This window comes from Apus apus, chromosome 2 (assembly GCF_020740795.1).
Source record: "Apus apus isolate bApuApu2 chromosome 2, bApuApu2.pri.cur, whole genome shotgun sequence".
NCBI lineage: Eukaryota > Metazoa > Chordata > Aves > Apodiformes > Apodidae > Apus > Apus apus.
This window is the reverse complement of record NC_067283.1, coordinates 88,288,384-88,308,376: the sequence shown is the minus strand read 5'-3', so window position 1 is coordinate 88,308,376 and position 19,993 is coordinate 88,288,384. Positions and strand designations below refer to the sequence as shown.

At 37.4% G+C, this 19,993-nt stretch overlaps 1 protein-coding gene across 3 annotated transcripts in view; it reads left to right on the top strand.

Annotated features, from left to right (window-relative positions):
• The window catches only part of GALNT1 (polypeptide N-acetylgalactosaminyltransferase 1), a 101,421-nt gene that overhangs the window by 42,701 nt on the left and 38,727 nt on the right, over window positions 1-19,993 (top strand). For all 3 annotated transcript variants that reach the window (XM_051612612.1, XM_051612613.1, XM_051612611.1), the window contains exon 3: window positions 14,563-14,791. In XM_051612612.1, the coding sequence (XP_051468572.1) occupies window positions 14,653-14,791 (139 nt within the window). In that variant the 5' untranslated portion in view covers window positions 14,563-14,652. The remainder of the gene's footprint in view (window positions 1-14,562; window positions 14,792-19,993) is intronic.

The window sequence follows — 19,993 nt, the reverse complement described above, 5'->3', positions numbered from 1 at the left end:
CCTTTGGAAATCCAACCTGGAATTCCATGTACAAATGCTGTGGTTATAGTGACTCGGCTAGCCTGGCTTACAGTGTTAGGGCTACCCAAGAGCTACTCTAAATTTGTATCCACTGGTTTGATGCAGACCTTTTTTCTTTCTTATGTTTTCTCTCATAAATAATGGTACGCTTTTTATAATGGTGTGTCCAGAGTGCAGAAGAACGTTCATCCTGACAAAATAGAAAGCCGAGACATTCTTTGTCACACTAGGCTGAATTGAAATACAACATGCTCTGGGTCTCAATGTTTATACTTTGTATTTTTAAGTTTCAGCAAACTAAGGGGTTTTTTGTGTCTTCTACTTGATTGTTTTGAATTACTACTCTAGTGAATATAAAGAGATTTAAAATATTTACTGTAGTTTTGGAGATGAGCCTGGGAAAAGTCTTCAGTGTAGCCAGCATTTAGTTTCTCTGGGAATACTGGCAAATGAAGTCTTGGTTTCTACAAGTTTCTTATAAAGTTATCTAATATATCTTGTTTGGGGCAAGGGGGAGAGGACAAAGCTGTTCACAATGAAATTAATAGACTGGATTTCTTTTCCTTTTTAGTCTTACCTTTTTTTCTCTGTTTAGTCTCGATATTCTGCAATTAGTTTATTTTCCTCTGCTGGCTGGCCATATGTTGTCTTTTTTTGTTTGCTATCGGATTTCTGCCAGGCTTTGATGAGAGTTCAGATGGGCTCTATGTTTCGTTTGTCTAGCAATCTACCCTTTTCATGGATTTGTATTTGTAGGATTTAATTTATTTGCATTATAGTTATATATTGAGCTATGCATATGTCCATGGTCAATTACAGTTTCTGTGCTTACATCTATAATTTATGATTGTCTACTTTTAAAGTTTCAGAAAGACACATTTGGTGGAGGGGTAAATACTGTGTGCATCAGGTTTTTTGAATTATATGGGCAGCTGTATGTTCCTTAGGTGGGGTCTTTCCTTCTCCTCCTTCGTCCTGCTTTTGCTATATAGTTGTGATTACAGAAGCAAGAAAAGATCACTTTTTCATCCTGTCTCTACTTTACCTGTTACCTTAATTTTTGTTTGTATGGTAGCAACCTAGGAGATACGGATATAAGAGCAGTGGGGGAAGGAGAGTACATCTGCCCACATGGATCAGAAGTGGTCAGAGCTGCTCCCTGCCTGATATCTAAAGATAGTTTGCTTGCTTGAATATCAAAGGGAAAATGCAGTGAAAAAGAAAGGGAGAGTAGACTTCTGTTGTAAGAATGCACCAGTTTACAGTGGACAGTACTGATGCTTCTGTAAATTCTTATGTACTGTAAGGCATCACAGGTACTTCAGCATATAAACCTCTGTAGCTCACCTGAAGTCTGAGTTCTAGAGTTCAAGCTCTGGTCCTGTGGAAGTATCAGTACCAGTGCTGAAGACCAAGATGCCATGGGAACAAATAAAGTATCCAGTACTCTAGTCCTGAAGAATAGCCATTGCTATATTGAGCTGTTTTCAAACTATTATAAGTAACGTCTCCCTTTCAGTTTCTTTTTTCCTTGTCCAGTCTTGCAGTTGATCCCAAGTTCTATAGGATTTCCAGAACTTTATTAGTCTGCCTATTTAGCTTTTTATCTGGCAGTTATTTTCTTCTTGTTTACCTATTTGAAGTAGAACCCAAACACAAATATAGCCTATTTCTAAGCTACAAATGTATGGGTCCTTGAAGAAAATCACGTTTGATAATTTTATACCACGTGTACGTTTGCATGGGTTGGCAATGGAAATACAGAACTTGAAGCATGGTATTTCTCAAAGTTGTGTTGTCAGAGATCTTAGGGAGGACAGAATTAAGAAAAACTAAATCTAAGGCATGTGAGCATAAGAGAGAAAGTGAAGGATGAGTATGAAGAACCTGATCTCCTTAGTGCAGTACTGTGTGTTAATTAAATACAAAATAGTTGCAAGCAACAGAAGCTACCTGCTGAGCAGACAGCTTTATGGTGTGAAAACAGATTTCATGTGTGGATATAAGCTTAAGAGCTGTATCACCTGTCTATATAAATGCAGCCATTTGCATTTTACGTAGAATTTGTTTGCGTATGGATATAGCAAAGAGGCACAAGTTTTTGTGAGAAACATTGCAATAATTTCATTAATATATCACAAAATCAGATAGTGCTAGCTTTTCTTTTCTTCTCCATATCTGAACAGGCTTTTCTTTGTAGCGAAAGGCAAACACGTGTTCTGATTTTTTTTTATTTTTTTTTTCCCTGGTGCTAGTCTTTTTGAATGGTGAGCTGATGCTTTTTCTGTATTTCAAAAAGCATCTAGCCTTGCAAAACTACTGAGCTACTTTTTTTCCTAGACATAATGAGGTGTGTGTAGTATTTTAATTTTTTTAATGATTATTATCTGCAGCATCACTGTTAAAGGGATGGAAAGTAAAGCTTGCTAACAAAGCCTTTGAATTCTTTACCATTTTACTTGAGATAATATAACCCACCGCATGTTAAATGATTGCCATCCTTATTTTTTCAAATTATGTTTCCTACCTCTGTAAATCTTCATGTTTAGTCACATGCATTGTCCTATTCAGCAGCTTTTAACTTATCTCCTGTATTTGATTTGTCAGCAAGTTCTGCAGTTACTCTAGGCGGAATTTGGCCCAGCTTCTCTAGGATTAACACCCTATGGCCCCAGAATGTAACATCAATTTTTCTTTACCTGTATTGTTTTCAAAACTTGTTTTAAATATTTACCACATGTATTGAAGACAGAGAAAAAAATGTTATCTGAATGTATTTGGTATTTTTTCAAAGTTGTCTTCTGGATTTTTAATCTATAATAGAAAGTTTTCCGGATTAGAGTTTTCTGCATTTACGTAAGGATGGTTGAATCTTTTCACTGCAACTTACCCTATGTTTCCAGAAATCTCCTTCATAATCTATGTTCTCATTAGCTGACTTTGCTTTTCTTTAATTCAAATTCTTGCCCATTAGTGATTCATCCTTAATGATGACTATTTGCCTGTGTAATTTTCTGCTGCCTTTAGAAGTGCTTGAAGAATTAATGAACTATTTTATTCCACTCTAGATTTTGGCTTTGATACATACCTAAAGAATAATCAGAAGCTTTTAGAGACTGGATATTTTAGAGCATTTGAGTCTTAGCTGGCAAGATTTTACAATTTTTCCTAACATGTGAGGAAGGTTTAAAGAATGTCTTGTAAAAGATTTATTCACTTGATCTTCATAGTCTGCTTAGGTGTTTGTATCTTAAAAATGTGTAACTAGCTTGGTGACAGTGAATTCTTCTGACTTTGAAACTAGTCAGACTTTTCCTTGAAATGTGTAGGCTTTCTTAATACTCACACTTGAGTTGCTAGTTCTCTTCTAACTGCTATCTTAACAGCAGAATAAATTCCAACCCCCTCTGTCTCAGTTCATTAGTGTTTTCAAGTAGAATCTGCCTATTTCCTTCAAATACTTCAGAAGCAAATGCTACCTGACATTGGTAGATGTTGACATGTGCAGACTGAAGAAAGTAACATCTGCAGAAAATTCTATTGAGTTTTTGACATGTCTGTATGAAGACTGATCTATTGATAAGGATAGTATTCATTTTAGTTCAGTCTCAGCTGGGAAAAACTGAGTTTGGAGTTCAACATTTTAATGTAGAACTTAAAAAAAAAAATTGAAGTAAATTTAATTTTTCTGGACTATGCAGAAACATTATAAAGGAAGATTGAAAATATGAGCATTGAGAATATGGAACAGCTCACTGTGCCTTTACTTCCACACAGTCTAATCTATTGCATAAAATTGCTTAAAGATCGCTTGCAATAGTAAACCTAATTATTTTAAGCAGAAGTTTTGAGTTTAAAAGAAGCCGTGACAGCTAACCTTTTCTACTTGTAGATCATGTTGCATCTGTCAGATGATTTAAATCGTCTTTGGAATGTGGGACTTCTTGATTATTAGAAATGTTTGACTGCTTGCATGCATTTGGTCTCAGTGAACATATGCCTTGTAATCGAGTGATGTTGCTTTTGGCTGGAGACCTTCATGCTGTGTTAGATGTCCTATACATGACACAAGGCTGAGTATCTAAAATATGTGGAGGTATTCACAGGTTTTTGTTGCACACAACAGATAGTATACTAATAGCCTAATCTCTACTACTGTGACACTATTCCATTGTACTATAAATTTTGGGTAGTTCAGCTTTTTATTTCCTAAAAGAGCCTTGGAAATAGGCATGCAGGTCTGATAGGGAAGCTAAGATTACTTAGCTTTAAACTATTTCTTCTGAGTAATGGTGAACTTGCAAGGTCTGTAGCTCACATGACAAAATTGTTTTTCTTGAGGAAATGGAGGTCTTCGCCTAGAACACCTGTGCTGATGTGACCTGGATTTTCCTCTTCCAGTCCTCTAGTTTTGGAGTTGGAAGACCAGCCAGCATAGCTCTTCAGGGATTTATTAAAGGTTGGAGTCAGTTTTATAGCTCTGGGATGCTGAAAAATATAAGTGCTATGTCACCAACTGTGAATCTTCCAAGAAGAAAACACAAAGAAAATTCCACCTCAGGCCTCTGTGAAAGTAGCAGAAGGCTCAAATAGGTCTTACTGAGGCATCTTCAGGGATTAATTCTTGTATGTCAAGGGTTTATGAGCTTGGTGCATTGCTACCACTGGCATTAAAATCCACTTTTACTGCTGTTAATAACAAAAGCTTTCCACTTGTGAATTGCTCATTTTCTTCATGTCACCTGTGACTCTCTGGTGAAAATATGTCTGTATTCTTTACCTGGCCGTTAATCTAAGGCAGGCACTCTCAGTAGCCCTCCCAGAGTGTGTATGTGAAGTAGCTATGGCTTTGGAGAGGAGTGTTTTCTCTTTGTCAGCACCTGAGGTGTCAGTAGCCCAATTTAAGACTTCAGTTTTTTCAGGAAAACAAATAACTGTCTATTGGCTCATAAATCTATTTCCGAAAAGGATTGCATGGTCTCTAGCTGTCAGGAGAGGCAGTATCTGCTGTTCAATGTAAGAAGGAAAAGATTTGAACAATGGTTGTTTGAACTTACCTGCCAGTACTGTACTACTGAATAACAGAATGCCTATGCAAAAACTTACTGCTGTTAGCTTTAAGACACTAGGTATCATTGTATTAATTTTGTTACGTGTTGTAATTAAATTGAACTAATGTAATACTCCTAATATTTAAAGCAGTACTGTAAGTAGACGTATAGGGTCTTCTGTATAGGTTTGGCAGTATGAAGTTATGGATGCTGATTGTTCACTGGACATAGAAGAAATATTATTCAAATCTCAAAGCTGTTGAGAGAACGGAAATGTCTGAAGGATCTCTGAATAAGACTATTTTTAGATAATTTTCTTTCAACCTGGAGAGCAGACAGAGAAACTGAATTGTTGCTTCAGTCGTTTGAAAGCTACTTTAAACTAATGTAATAGGATTCTAGTGAATCTCAGCTGTTTATATGAAAGCAGTATTCTTTGTACTTTTATTGTATTCTTGGTTTCCAAATTCTAGCTACCCTCTTGAGTTCATGTAATATTTACAGTGGTATTTGCATAGGGAGTATTTTGTCTTCTTCCTGAATCACCTGATTCTTTTCCTTCTATAGCTAAAAAAGAATGTAAATCCAAAATCTGGGGATTCAATTGTTTTTGAACTTTTATTATTTGATTAAAATATTGTTCATCTGGTCCTTTGAGTCTGCCCATTGCAGTTTCATCCAGCAAGAAAGACAAGGCTTTCTTGAAGTTGGTCGAAAGTATTTGCTGTGGCTGGGGAAAAGAAGTAACAAAGCCTTCTGAAGACTTAAATTTGAGGAGTTCTTTAAGTAATTTTTAATGTATTCTTAATACGGATCTATTGGGAGAATTTGGCATTTGGGGAATCCATGAGTGTGGATATTTGTTTTCTGTTGTGGGGTTTTTTTTGGTTTCTTTTTTCTTCTACAAAACCAACTTAAAAAAAAAAAATCTCCTACCCCAAACACTGGGCTGGTATGGAGGAATTTTCTGACAAAGATCTGGCATCTGTGTTTGCACCTGAAAGCGATAAATTTAGTCCTTTTAATTTGTGTTCATTACTCTTCTATGAATTCTAGGCTGGAAGAGTAGGACTAGAAAGGGTCACTTTGATCATTGTGTCCTGTCTCCTGCAGTGGTCTCTTATAAATTAACAGGGTTCTGCTTTGAAACATCATCTTTGTTGAATATATAGCTCTCCCTCTGCCCTTCCCTTGTGAAATACTGGTCCATCATACAATTGTTTCTGGTTCTAGATCTAAGGAGAACGTTGAAATGATTTATCCAAAAATCTCATTCGCCTTTTATCCATGACTAGGTGACAGTGGCAGTTCACAGTGTCACCCTTACAAGCCTTCGCTTTATTGAGCTGATAGCAGAGTTATATACTCCAATGAATACAATGCATACTATTGAACATATTTTACTTAATGTTGTCTCAATACTGTTACTCCAGTCTACAAAGCCATCTTTCCTCCTACCTTATCAATTTTTCCTTTTTAATGGCAACAGGTCTCCAGGTCAGCACCATCTAGATCTAGCACCAAGATTATTAGACGAAATAGTTGCCAGATTATTGAAGTCACATTCTCATTAGCCTATTAAGGTTTTTTTTTTTAATTAGCCTATGTGATCTCACTTTTAATCATCTTATCTGCTATATTTTTTGTATTAATTTTGATCTTCCTCACCTTAAATAACAATTTTCCTTGTGGGAGCTATATTTAAAACATTTTGCGCTGACAGTTGTGACTTTGAAGTCAGTTACAGATTGAATGAAATTGCAGTTCTAATTTTATCAAAATTGTATTCCTTTTTATTCGACTTCTGATCATTCACACATTGTGTTCTAATAACATTTGCAGTATTTATATAGTATAGTATCATGTATCGTATACTACTATAATGTATACTAATGTATTAATATACTTTATTAAACTAACCATATAGGTCCAGACAACTTCCTGTCCTTCTGAATATCCCTGCACTTATGCCTGCTTCAGTTAGTGTGTGTAGTAAATTACTAGATTTCACTCTGAAATTTTGCATGGCAGCTCTTTCTGGGCCCTACAGAAGGGGTTATACAGACTATCCTGGTTTTACCAGAGTAAGTAATCTCAGTTGGTTATATTTAATCTTGGGTTTGGCAATTTCCTTGTCCCTTTTCACATATTTTCTCTTTGTTAAATGGGGCAAACTAAATTTCTAGTATAATTAACATTTGGGTTGTACTAGGTAGTTATTATTCTGGCAACGATAATTTTTATTTTAGTAGCACTGATTAGCAAGAGAATCAGGAGGGACTGTATAGTAGTGGAAACTGCTTGAAACTGACCAAATGCTTGTGTGATTTCTTAGAAAATTTCAAGGAGATTTGATCAAGATATTACATGCTGCTTACAAACTCATTTGAGAAACTTAAGTCCTCTCATTTACAAAATTATAAACTGTTTTCAGAAGTTACTTTATTGCAGTTCAGGTGTTTATGAAAAGTATAGGTACCAAAATAGCCGTGTGTTTTAAATTAATTTTCTTGCAGTAACTGAAAGATGATCTTGGTTTTTGAAAGGGTTTCTACTCATTATTTCCTTCCCATGTATCTGTAGAAGTAATTTGAACTAATCATAAAAATGTAGAGGTTAAGTAAAGACTACTTGGGTATGTAAATCAGGAGAATGAGAGGTTCAAATACATAGTAACTTAGGTCCTTACAGTTATGAACAGTTTGATGAAATTGTTGATGGAGTACATGCCTGTTGTTCAGTTTTTGGCATTGCTTTTCTATGTGATGAGCCAGATTTTAATCTCACAAGAGCTTCTATTTTTGTAAGCATACTTATGCGTTCTAATCTATCTGTAGGAAAGCCTTTGTGCACTCAACTTCTGCCTTTGTGTACTAAGTTAATCCCTGTTTTTGCAGGTGTAGTTTCTGTTTTATTCTTCATTCCAGGGTCTAGCAATTTTTAGAAACATAATTGTTAATCTTTTCAAATGGTCAATTTAAAAATATTGACTTATGAATTGAAAATTTACTTCTGATGAATTAAAAGTGTAGTCTTTCTGCACAGAGAAAGAAGAATAGAAATGGATTTTACTGACCTACGTTTCTCAGATTTTTTTTTAAGATGTTTGCTTTTAATGGATTTTTCTCATACTGCTGAGTCTGGTATGATGTTTTCTCTCATCACTTCTTTGGAACTTACTGTTGCTGAATTGTACCAAACAAATGACTTTTGAATACTAAAACTAAAACAACTAAAAGCAGAAAAGTGGCATCTTTGAGCTCATTATTATTTTTTTGCCTGATGAAATACTCTAGGCAAGTTTTTTCTGTGAAGAAGACACAGAATACACCTATTTTTCGCAGATGATGGGTTGTCTCTCTGTTGTGAATGTTGTTTTTTTACAGTAGCTTTTACAACATTGAAAATAGCTAACACTTTGAGGATAAACAAACTGATCTTTAATTATGAACTGATGATAATGAGCTCTTTGCAATAAGCACTAAAAGCATTGTAACAGAGCATGGACCAGTAAAAAGAAAAAAGAAACAAACAAAAAAAACCAAAACCCACCACACTAGCAAAAGTAGTACTGAAATTTGAGTCTAGTCTTGGGATGCCCTATACAGGGACAGGATCCTGATGGGTCCCTTACAACTCAACATATTCTATGATCACTTCTGTGTTCTAATGCAGACATACTGAAATGGCTAGGCCTCATTAATCGTTCATATATATGGAGTATTAGGTAGCGTTAGATAGTTTAGATAGTTCGGATTAGAACCAGAGATGGTTAATGTTGGAAGGGACCTTAAACATCATCAGGTTCCAACTGCCCTGCTGTAAGCAGGGACACCTCCCACTAGACCAAGCTGCACAAAGCCTCATCCAGCCTGACCTTAAACACCTCCAGGGAGGGGGCAGCCTCAGCCTCCCTGGGCATCCTGTTCCAGTGCCTTCCTGCCCTCATGGTGAAGAATTTCTTTCTAATGTCTAACTTAAATCTCCCCTCTTTCAGTTTAAAATCATTATCCCTTGTCCTATCACTGCCCTCTCTGATGAAAAGTCCCTCCCCAGCTTTCCTGTAGGCCCCTTCAGGTACTGGAAGGCTGCTCTGAGGTCTCCCTGGAGCCTTCTCTTCTCCAGGCTGAACAGCCCCAACTCTCTCAGCCTGTCTTCATAGCAGAGGTGCTCCAGCCCTCTGATCATCTTGGTGGCCCTTCTCTGGACCCTTTCCAACAGCTCCATGTCTTTACTGTGCTGAGGGCTGCAGAGCTGTACACAGTACTCCAGGTGGGGTCTCATCAGAGCAGAGCAGAGGGGCAGAATCACCTCTCTTGACCTGCTGCCTTTTTAATGCAGCCCAGGATGCAGTTGGCCCTCTGGGCTGCGAGCACTGGGTTTGAACTTCTCATCTACTACCACCCCCAAGTCCTTCTCCTCAGGGATGCTCTCTAGGCATTCTCTCCCCAGCCTGTATTTGTGCCTGCACAATTTGTATTCGTGTATGCCTAATATGTTATATTAGAGTATACCTGTCTTTTCTCCCTCATTACTAAATAAACAGAGGAGCTGGAAATTCAAATATGTGTAGGTAATCAGTCTTTCCTTAAATGGTGTTTAGTTAATCACTTTTCATTTTGTTTAAATTCATATTAATAGCTTAGAAATAGCAAATCTTGTTTCAGGATTTTGATGAGCCCTTAATTTATGTCAGATTCTGTTTATTCGTATATGGACACCTAGAAAACAAAATTTACATTAGCTTTGTCTGTTTAGGTGCCATGTTCAGTGTAGAATCCTGATTTAGTTGAATAATGGCAACAAAAGTCCTTTGTCAGGGCTGTTACAAAGTTGTATTGAAGACTGATCATGAGTATAAACAAAGATGAAATTGGTCCAAAGACAACTGACTGAATAGTCATGTCATACTGAAAAGAATATTTTTTTTCCCATGCCAACTGTGTTGCTGAAAGAGATGGTAAAGTGAAACAATGCACTTTGTGTGAGAAGTAATTTTAAAGATGACCTTTTTCCATAGTTTCAAGTGGATAATGGATTTTGTCAAGGAAAAAAAAATGTATCGCTTGACCTTCAGATGTAACAAGACTTGAACCATATCCATTTTTCTTCCTTCCAATTTGTTCTTGCTAAGCTACAGCCTCTGTTTCTGCTCTTTCCAAGGTATTTTAAATACTACTTTTACTTCCATGGTATAAAGGTTCTGTTATCTTTTATCCAGCATTTGGAAGGGAAGAAAAACACCTGTTCTTACAAAAATCTTCAGTTTTATTACATTACGAAGTAGCAAAGACAATTATTAAGCCTGTGTATTTTGGGATTATTTCTGTGGTTACCAGACGTGTTTACAGGTGCACTTGACTCCTTTGCTGTAAGGTCACACTGCCAATTCTTGTTAAAGTTGCTATCAGGCTTCAAAGGTTTCTTTCTGCAGAGTAGCTTCCTAGCCTGTTGACACCCAGCCTAGAAGGGTAATGCTGTTATTCTGTGCTTGGAACAGGATTTCATACTCACGTTTATAAAACTTTTTGATGTTTTCAACCTGCCTACTTTTCTAGCCATTGGCTGTCCCTTAGATTGGCCAGCCAGGGCCGTTCTAGGATACTGTTTCTCAGGGTATCATCTGCATGGTCTACCCCTAGTTGGGTGTCACCAGCAACCTTGCTGAGCATGTATTCTGTCCCATCCCTCAGGCTCTCAATATTGACACTAACAAGTATCAGCTCCAGTGTTGACTTTGAAGTACAGCACTGGTGAATGTCAGCTGGACTTCATACTGCTGGTCAAAACTTATGCAGCCTGGTGGTCTAGCTAGCAGTCCACCCACTTGGTAGCCCAGCTAGTCAGAACTGAATGAGACAGGACCTAAAGAAGTGCTCTAGAAGACTGTCACAGTTCCCATTAAAGTCAACGTAAACAACATTTACTGCTCTTACTTTGCTCACCAAACCAGTCCTCTCTGTAAAGCAAACTTCTGGGTTGGTCAAGTATGGTATGCTCCTGGTAAATCTGTACTGTCTGTACCCAGTTGCCCTTTTGTTGTTTTGGTTTTGTTGTTTTGTTTGTTGTTTTTTTGCATGTGGGAGGATGTGGAGTTCTAGAGGATTTGTTAATAGTTTTTGCAGGGACTTAGCAGTGATACTGACTAGCAGATGGTTTTCCACATCTTTCTTTTCCTTCTTGATGGAAGATTTTTTCCTAATCCTGGGGCAACACTGGATCAGCATGACCTTTCAGAGATAATGGAGTATGACCCTGCAATAAGATCAGTCAACTCCTTCAGTACCTTCAGATGCCTCCCATCTGGTGCTGTGGAGTTACATCCAAATGGCTTAAGAGATCCCTGACTCAATCTGTCTGTATTGCATGTGAAGTTTCACTTTCACAGATTCTGCCACTGGACTCTGATCTGGAGCATCCAGTAATGAAAGAAGCAAAAAAGGCACTATCTTAGCCTTTTCCACACTCATTGTCACTGGGTCTGCTGCCCCATTGAGCAGTGGATCCACATTATTCTCAGCCTTTCTTACACCAATATCCTCAGAGGTGCCTTACTTGTGGCTGCTCTTTTTCCTTCTGAACTTGAAGTCCAAGGTTCCCTGAGTACCTCCCCAGATGTTCAGGAGATGTTTCTATATTCAATCAAATCAGCTCTGTTTCCACTTCTGTATATTTTGCAGAAATATTGCAAGAGCCTCTCCATGATGTTTCTTGCCTCACTTTGTCATGCAGATCCTGGCCAGCACCCCTTGTTCTTCAAAACAGGTCCTGTCATCTTAAGATCTGGGTCCCATGCCTGCTAACCTCTACATCCCCCACCCCCTCAAGCTCTACAATCACTGTTTATAAGCTTAGGTGCATGCCTGAGAGTGTCATTGATTCATACATGAATGAATAGCCAAGGAGTGGTTGTGTAGGAGCTGAACTATGGCAGACTCAGTCTTTCAGCAGCATCCCATTTAACTGTTCTGGAAATACACATCTGCAGCTTTCCTTCTGTTTCCACAAGTCACTATTTTCCTAGATTCCCTCACTCAGCCCCCATCTTGGAAGTCCCCATCCACTCATCCTTTGAGTGCAGTGCCTAGCTGTCTCTTCTTCCTTGTCATGGGGCTCAGATTTGTGGTGCTGTCAGGTCTCTGTGAAGACCTGTATACTTATTTTTTTGCCCTTGCTCATGATGTACCAGTCTGCCCGCTTTGATCTGTAGCTCCTTCCACTGAAGAAGCATCAGCTTGGGCAGAGAACCTCTCCCATGTGTGAGGCCAACATCACAGCTCCAGCATTTCTTGCAGTCTGAGCCCTTGATGGTTGAGTCAAGGCTCTGGTATGGTAAGAGCAGTTGCTTCAGCATAGCTTCTGGGTCCCTCTGCTTCACTGCAAACATTGGAAGTGCTGTCATACACTGTATTTTCCCCACTGGTTTTAATTCATGAGATGATAAACTTCCCAAGGGAAAGAGAGCCGTTGTCTGCATATATAGGGAAGGGCCTTGCTGGTGGTACCTGGTCTGGTGTGTGTTGAACTTTACGTTGCTGTCTCTTGATCACTTTCCTGGACTCTCAAACAATTCAAAAGGGTCACAAAGTGAACTCTGAAAGGGATTTTTTTGCATTAGAAGCAGACATAGTGCCAACCTGTACATTTTAAAGCACTTGATATAATTAGTATTTTTATGGATGGAAGGCCTAGATAACAGTACTGGTGTTTTGCTAATTTGATGACCCCTAAGCACTGTGCTCTCCTGTGTTTTTACACTTTTCATTTATAGCCTAGTATCTCACAAGCCTGAACTTACTACTGTTAATAGCCAAGGTGACAGTCTTATGGAGCTTTTTAGATCCAGAGTTCAAGCCTATCCTTGTGTCTATTTAAAGAAATAACTGAAAAACCCAAACAACCAACTTCCGGGTTTTTTTTCCTAACTTTGTGGTAATTTCATCTGCTATTTTATCATGAAGTTGTTAATTAGAGATACTTTTGCAGTTCTTTGTTTTATATAGTCATCCCTCTATATAAGTGCAACCGAGATTATCCCAAACAAAACTTTGTTGGCATTTGATGCACATCAATGCAGGAAGCAGAGGGATGTGCACCTTTCTAGTCATGTGTGAGTGGAACACCACAGGCTCCTGTGTTGCTGTGCCATCCAAACCTATATCACTTATGTGTGTAGGGATGTGTGGAGACATTAATCTCTGCTGCTAAAAAGAGGAAATAAACTGTATTAGAACAGAGATGTTATAGTATTTTTCCTTGGGAAGTGAAGGGGTGGAGGGGGAAGCAGGAATCAAAGGAAGGGTAGTCTTAATGACACGGGGTTTTGTGTGAAGTTTTTGTATATTCATGGATTACACTGAATTTCTCCTTTCAAATAAATTCTTCAGTTTAGGCTGGAAGCATGTAAGAGGAGCTCTGTGTATGTAATTTTTAAAATTCATGTGTTTCAAGTCTTATTTTCCATTTATTTTATAAGTTAAGAGTATCTTCAGTTCTGGTTTTAACTAATAAGCTATTCCCATTGGAAAATACTTTGGTAGCACTTTGTGTTGAAACACATCAGCACTGGTGGGGTAAAATGTTGGTAAAAATAAATAATTTCTTGGAAAATAATATTTTAATATAAGTGAACAAGCACAAAGCTGTTTCTGATTCTGCCCTAACCAACTGTCAGCCAGGGAAATAAGCAGTCTGTGTAACAAAACTTGCTTGTAATTTGAGTAGGAAAAGAGAAAATTTCAAAATTTTCATGTGTGCATGTTGTGAAATGTATAACAGTTTGCTGTATAATCAAGCATTAAACTATTAAAGTCGCTTTAAATATAAAAATTATTAGCTGATGCCTTTGGCTTTGAATGCTGAGTAGGTAAGCACAATGGCTTGTTCATATTTTCTTTGCTTTGTCTACCATCTCATTTTTCCAAAAGGAACATTTATTTTTTTATTTGCTAAAAGCAAACCATTTGTCTGAAGTTGCAGTGTGGCATTATGCTTTATGTCAAATACAGGCATTTGTAGACTAGCATTCCTAGTGAAAGGCCCAAAAAGCCAGCCGGAATTAGCAGAGGAGGAGCATGAGGAATATTAGCCTTGTGCTTCATGCAGCACAGGTAGCTGCTTCCTGAGATGTTCCTGGTTTTCATTCATGTATCTTATTCAGTTTTCTAGAGGTTCCAGAGAATTTATTTTAATTTCATTAAATGTGCCTTACCCCCTTCTCTAGTGGCTCAGCTGAGCACCCTGTTTTGGTCACTTGCCGTAGTGTTTCAGGTGATTAATTCTAACATTGTACATGACTGGGCTTATGCTGCTTTAATTGACCCTGTTCCCTTCATCTCATTGGAGTGCATAGAGCATTCATTTTGATACATACAGCATTTTGTAATTAAAATGTTACCTTTAAAATAAATCTTTAAAACTTTTGGTATTAGCTGTTGTCCTTAGGTAACTTTTTGTGACTTTGTGTTTTTGTTTGTTTTTTTTTTTCCAGATATAGAACGTGGTCTCTCAAACTGGATTAAAGCAACCTGTTGATATTTTTATTTATACTTTTTTATTTTTGTATTTGACTTGAAGTGCCATGAAAAAATTTGCATATTGCAAGGTGGTCCTTGCCACCTCTTTGGTTTGGGTCCTTCTGGATATGTTTCTATTGTTGTACTTCAGTGAATGCAACAAATGTGATGAGAAAAAAGAACGAGGCCTACCTGCTGGAGATGGTAAGTTTTCTGCCTCACTAGTCTTTAACTTACGCTCATTTAAACTTCCACTCCTTTAAAACAATTTAATTTTTTGCCCGAACAGTGTAGTATTGCATCAGCATTTAGGTGCTACAGAATGTTCAGTGTTTCTTTGAATGACTAGGGAAATAAGCACACTGCCTGAGATGCAAGTTTCAGGCTTAAATAGCTACTTAAGATGTAGAATTTTAAGCACTAATATGTATGGGAAAATAGTAAAACTACACAACAAGCAGCTCGGGAATATAAGCTATGTTAATGTAGTCTATAGTCTATGTTCTAAATTCTCACCAGTGAGGAAGCAAAGGCACTGTTAACATCACTAGAATTTGGCAGTAAAATAAACCAAATCAACAACCAACCTTACTTCTTCCCCTGCCCCCACAAAACCCCTGACAAAATCTAAGTAGAAAAAACACTTAGCTGAAGTTCAGCCAGTGACTATAGTAATAAGGAGATATTCATGTTGTGATGAAAAAAAAAATATGAAAATAACTAGAGTAAACCTGGCTGGAAAAGTGACAAATATGAGGGGGGGTTTGGGGGAGTATGTGTTTGCACATATGTATACATACACGCATATACATGTACTTAAGTATGTACATTTTCTTTGAAGTGAGACCTGTATTATTCCATACTAAAGCTCTTCAGATAAGCTTTCAGTTTCATTAGTTGGATGAGCAGAGTGTGGTTTGTTGAAAGCCAGTACCATTCGTGTTGCCAACTTTATTTTAGGGAGGTCATCGTAGTTGAGCAGATAGGAGAAAGGGTTGGTGCAATGAGAATTTTCATCCCTGCACTGTCTCAGTACAAGCATTTAGGACTGTAGGCAGCTGCCACCTCCAAATAATCAGTGAAACATCTAATTTTGTAGTAGGGGTTTCTCCCAACAGAAAGGCTATGTCTGTTCTGTTGTTCATTGCTGCTATAGGAAGCTGATGCAGTGATGTTCAGTATTGAATCAGTCTTTTGTAGGAGCTCAATTTATTTTGTTATTTCTCTTCAGAAGTTGGGAAATTTTCTTGTGTGTATAAATTTTATTGGTCTGTGGAGGCAATAGTGATTTAGAGACAACTTTTTTTATATGCCTTGCTTTGCAATTTTCCTAGTTTGCTTCAATTTTTTTCCCCAAAAGAACTGTTACCTATAAGTAACTGCCACTGCACTGTGTGCTGCTATTGCATAGGAGCACTTAAGCTAGTTTTGTGTAATATAGATGAGATACCAGAAACCTGGGAAACAGAGTAAACCGGCTCTGTTGGAGGACACTCCTAAGGCAACTACACTAGTTCTGTGATTCAGTCTGTGTGCTAAGTTAGTAACTGTAGTCTAACTGTAGAGCTGTCTTGCAAACAAACCAACCAAGCAAAACTTTGTATATACCGTGGCATATTTGTCTCTTTTTGTTGGTGGGTTTTTTTATTTGTTTTTAAACAGCTGACTTGTAGTAAGGTCTGTACGTAAATGTATCTGCTAGAAACTAATGTTGTAGTTGACACTGACACTTTTAATGTGGTTGTGCATGCCTGGTCTTAGATATTCTTACTGACTCTAGTAGTTTACTGATTTGGTGTCTGTAGTGCATTTATTCCACTCAGAATGCCTAGAATTTCCTTAGAAAACATTAAGGGTTTTGCTTTTTCTTTGAAGCTGTTATAAAAATCTTCATTTTCACTTCACTTTTTTCCCCTCCTTTTCATCTCCATAAATTGATTTCATTTTCTTGCTTCAGCATAAATTATGTAAGTGTTCTGAATTTAATGATCTCTTTGTTCAGGTCACTCTGGTATATAGCTTCTCTTTGCAGTTTGTGGTTGAATTCCATGGCATCTAATGGACCTACTGGACACATGAATAAGGTTTTCTGAAGACTTTTAAGTTTAGGTTGGGCTTGCCTAGTTGGAAATGTTAGTCTTCAGATATTTCAGTAGGAGCAGAGGATTTCGAGGATATTTTGTACAGTTCAGGTTTTCATAAACTTAGAAGATATTTTCCTTAGGTTTTTAATACAGAAAATGAAGGAGGTTTCTTTTTCAGAATGAGCCTTAGAGTCATGGTCTAAATTGCCTTTGGGAAAAATCTTTCTCCTTGGTATTTATGGCATAAGATACTAGCATCTTAAATCATGAGCTTCCGTGTATACATCTCCAATTGGATTGTACGTATAACACTGTTATATTTTACAAATTACTCAAAATAAGAAGTAATAAAGCTATATGAATATGAATTTGTAGAAGAGTCTATGTACACGACTATCAGGAACTGTAAGATGAGTGGAATTAAGGTCTTTGTGTTTGCTGTCATAGAGGCTGAGGGTTGGCAGTTGAAATTATGTGAGTGTGGATATGAGAGGTCCAGGCTTGTGAGTAAGGGAGCTAGGGTGGAAATGCTTTGGGATAAGAGGGCCTGGCATGGTGTCTGGATAGTATGGGACTGGGGAACAATGGTGATACCAGAGGAGGGATAGTTGAAATCTGTTGACTCTAATTGTGCAGGATGATTTGTCTGTAGGCTTAGGGAAGTGGAATCAGAACACCTAGCAGTGTGGTTTCCAGCATCAATCTGTGGGAGCTGGGAAGGGAGCCTGTGCTTGTCCAGTCTGATGCTGCTGGTCCTTTTTCTTCTCACTGTGACCATTCCAGTGAGGGGGAAACAGGTTGGGGGAAGCGCACTCCAGTGCTCAGCTCTGAGGTCGTCTCACCTATTCTGAGCTACCCAGCTGATCTGGATGGTGTACACCTCATGCCCAGACTCTCACAGGTGTTCCTTCTATTAGCATGTCTTCTGGGTGGTGTTTCCCTTTTTATAATTACTGATTATTTATCAGTCAAATTCACAGAGTAATTGTTGTTGATGGAAGGCTGTTGCTGTAAGCTGAAAGGTTGTTACTAGCTGCAAAGAAAATCCCTGAGCCTTAGTAGTGTCATCCATGTTAGGCAGTTGTTTTTTTCCAAACCTGAAATGTATATGATACCTAGTTGAGGACTGTTGTTTCCAGATGCAGGTTCCCCTCCTCTCAAGGGGCTTCCACTTGTGCAATGATTAGAAACCCTGCAAAACAAACAAACAAAACAAGCAAACAAATAAAAAAAAACAACCCCAAAGCCAATTCTTGCAGACCTAGGATTGGTATTGTAAGTCTTGTGATCTCAGCCACCTGCTATTTACACCCTCTTCTTGGGACACTGGCAAATTTAAAGAAGGGCCAGCCATTTTTGTCGAGTGCCCACCAAGAAAGACCTTGTGTGCTGAATTTTGAGCTCTGCAGTAAAGATGTTGTGACTTGGTTCTGAATATTCTCATCTGCATAAAATAATTCCAAAGCAGAAAAGTAAGCAACATTAAGATAGATAACAAACATTTAATTTTTGTAAATAAGAACTCTTCATCATAAATGAATTTTGTTCAGTTAAGGCTGAGATATGTGTAAGAGAGACAAATTCTTTGAACTTTTACCTGTCCAAATACCTTTCTTGTAATTGTGGTGGTTCCTTCAAGCTGGCTTGACTTTGTTTTGGTCAGTTTAGAATTGTGTGGCCCCTAAAGACATGTCACTAAAAAATCCATCCCTTTTTTTTTTTTGCTTTAGATGGTCATAGATTTTGAAATTAGATTTTCTTAGATTTTTATTAGGCATATTGCCTGGTAAAAAGGAATTTGTTGTCCATAGGCATAAATTTCCTGATTTTTAACAAAGATCTGAAAGATACCAAGCCTTCTTTATGTTTATATGAAAACTACATGCTTTTGTGGGAAACTGGGTTACCATAAATGCATAAACCTGAGAGAAGTTAGTTAGCTTTTCTTGGAAAGTCATGGCTCTGCCTGCACACCAAGCTTGCCTGTCTTTCCATTTAGGGAGTTCCATGACATAAATGTGGGTCTGTTTAGCTGTTGCTGTATTTTTCTGTAGGGGAAAAAGCATACTTTTATTTAGGTAAGATGTTGAATCAAGTAGTATAAATTCGCTAATGAAATTTAAAAATTCAACTGATGAATTTGTGAAATGTGTACACCTAAATCCAACTCACTGATGTGCTAAACTAGCGTCTAAACAGCAAGATCTGCAAATGTGAAAGACGAGTTTTCAGATAATTTAGGTATTCAGTTGAACTGGTTTAGTTAAAGTTGAAAAACAACTGAAAGTGTAAATGAAACAGGAAATTATTTTTTCTTCTGAATAGCAAATATGGTAGGATAAGACATTAAGTCTTGAGTATGCTGAAAAACATAGTAAATATAACTGTTCTGATAGCTTGTGTTTAATAATTTTAGGTATGCTGAATGCTCATTTAATAATTTTCTGTCCAAATGAACCTATATACTATTTGCTCTATACTTAATAAAAAGTCATGATCTGCCATGCAATAAAGGCAAGCTCAATATACAAAATTAAGCGCAAGTAATTGCTGTATGGTATGCCATAATTATGTTAATTACTCTCCAAAAGTCACAAATTTTCTTAGTTTGGAAGGTTATGCAATTGCAAATCAGCAAGTTTTGATGTGGGTTCAACTGTACTTTCTCAGGAGGCAAAGATGCAAAGCAAACTGCCTCCTTGTTTTAGCACATGGTTAAAGCGAGTGTCTAAATCAGCCAGGATCAGCTTGGACATACTTATTCCATCAATTTTTGGTGTTTGAATGTCTGGCTGGCAACTTCTAGTATGATACAGCTCAACTTGCGGTCTGGGACATTTAGTAAAAAGAAAACCATCTCTTTGCTGACAGGATTTCCTATGCTGAAAGTCACTGCCCTAGTGCAACTAGTGCAGTTACCTCACTTGAAAATTAATGTTTCTTAAGGAGCACGTGCTTGTAACTGATTAATACTAAAAGCAAACTAGCAACATGTTGTAGTTATTAGTAATTATCTAACTCTTAGTGTTTCAGCAAGGATGGAAGGATTGGGCTTTTTTTTTTTTATATTTTTATTCTTACATGGTTATTTGCTCTTGGCGTGTTTTAATTACACTATGGTGTCCTAGATGTAAACTGAAGATAATTTCTAGCTGGGGTTATTGCTCAGGGCTGTGGTGCCTTAATTTTAAAATAGTTCCTGTTTCTCTGCTTAGATCTTAGCTTAATATTTTTTTAATAAAAATTTGTACTGAATTTATAAAGTAGTAATATATTTCAAATTCAGTATTTAAGCATTTCAGTTTAGGAGAAATGGAAATGG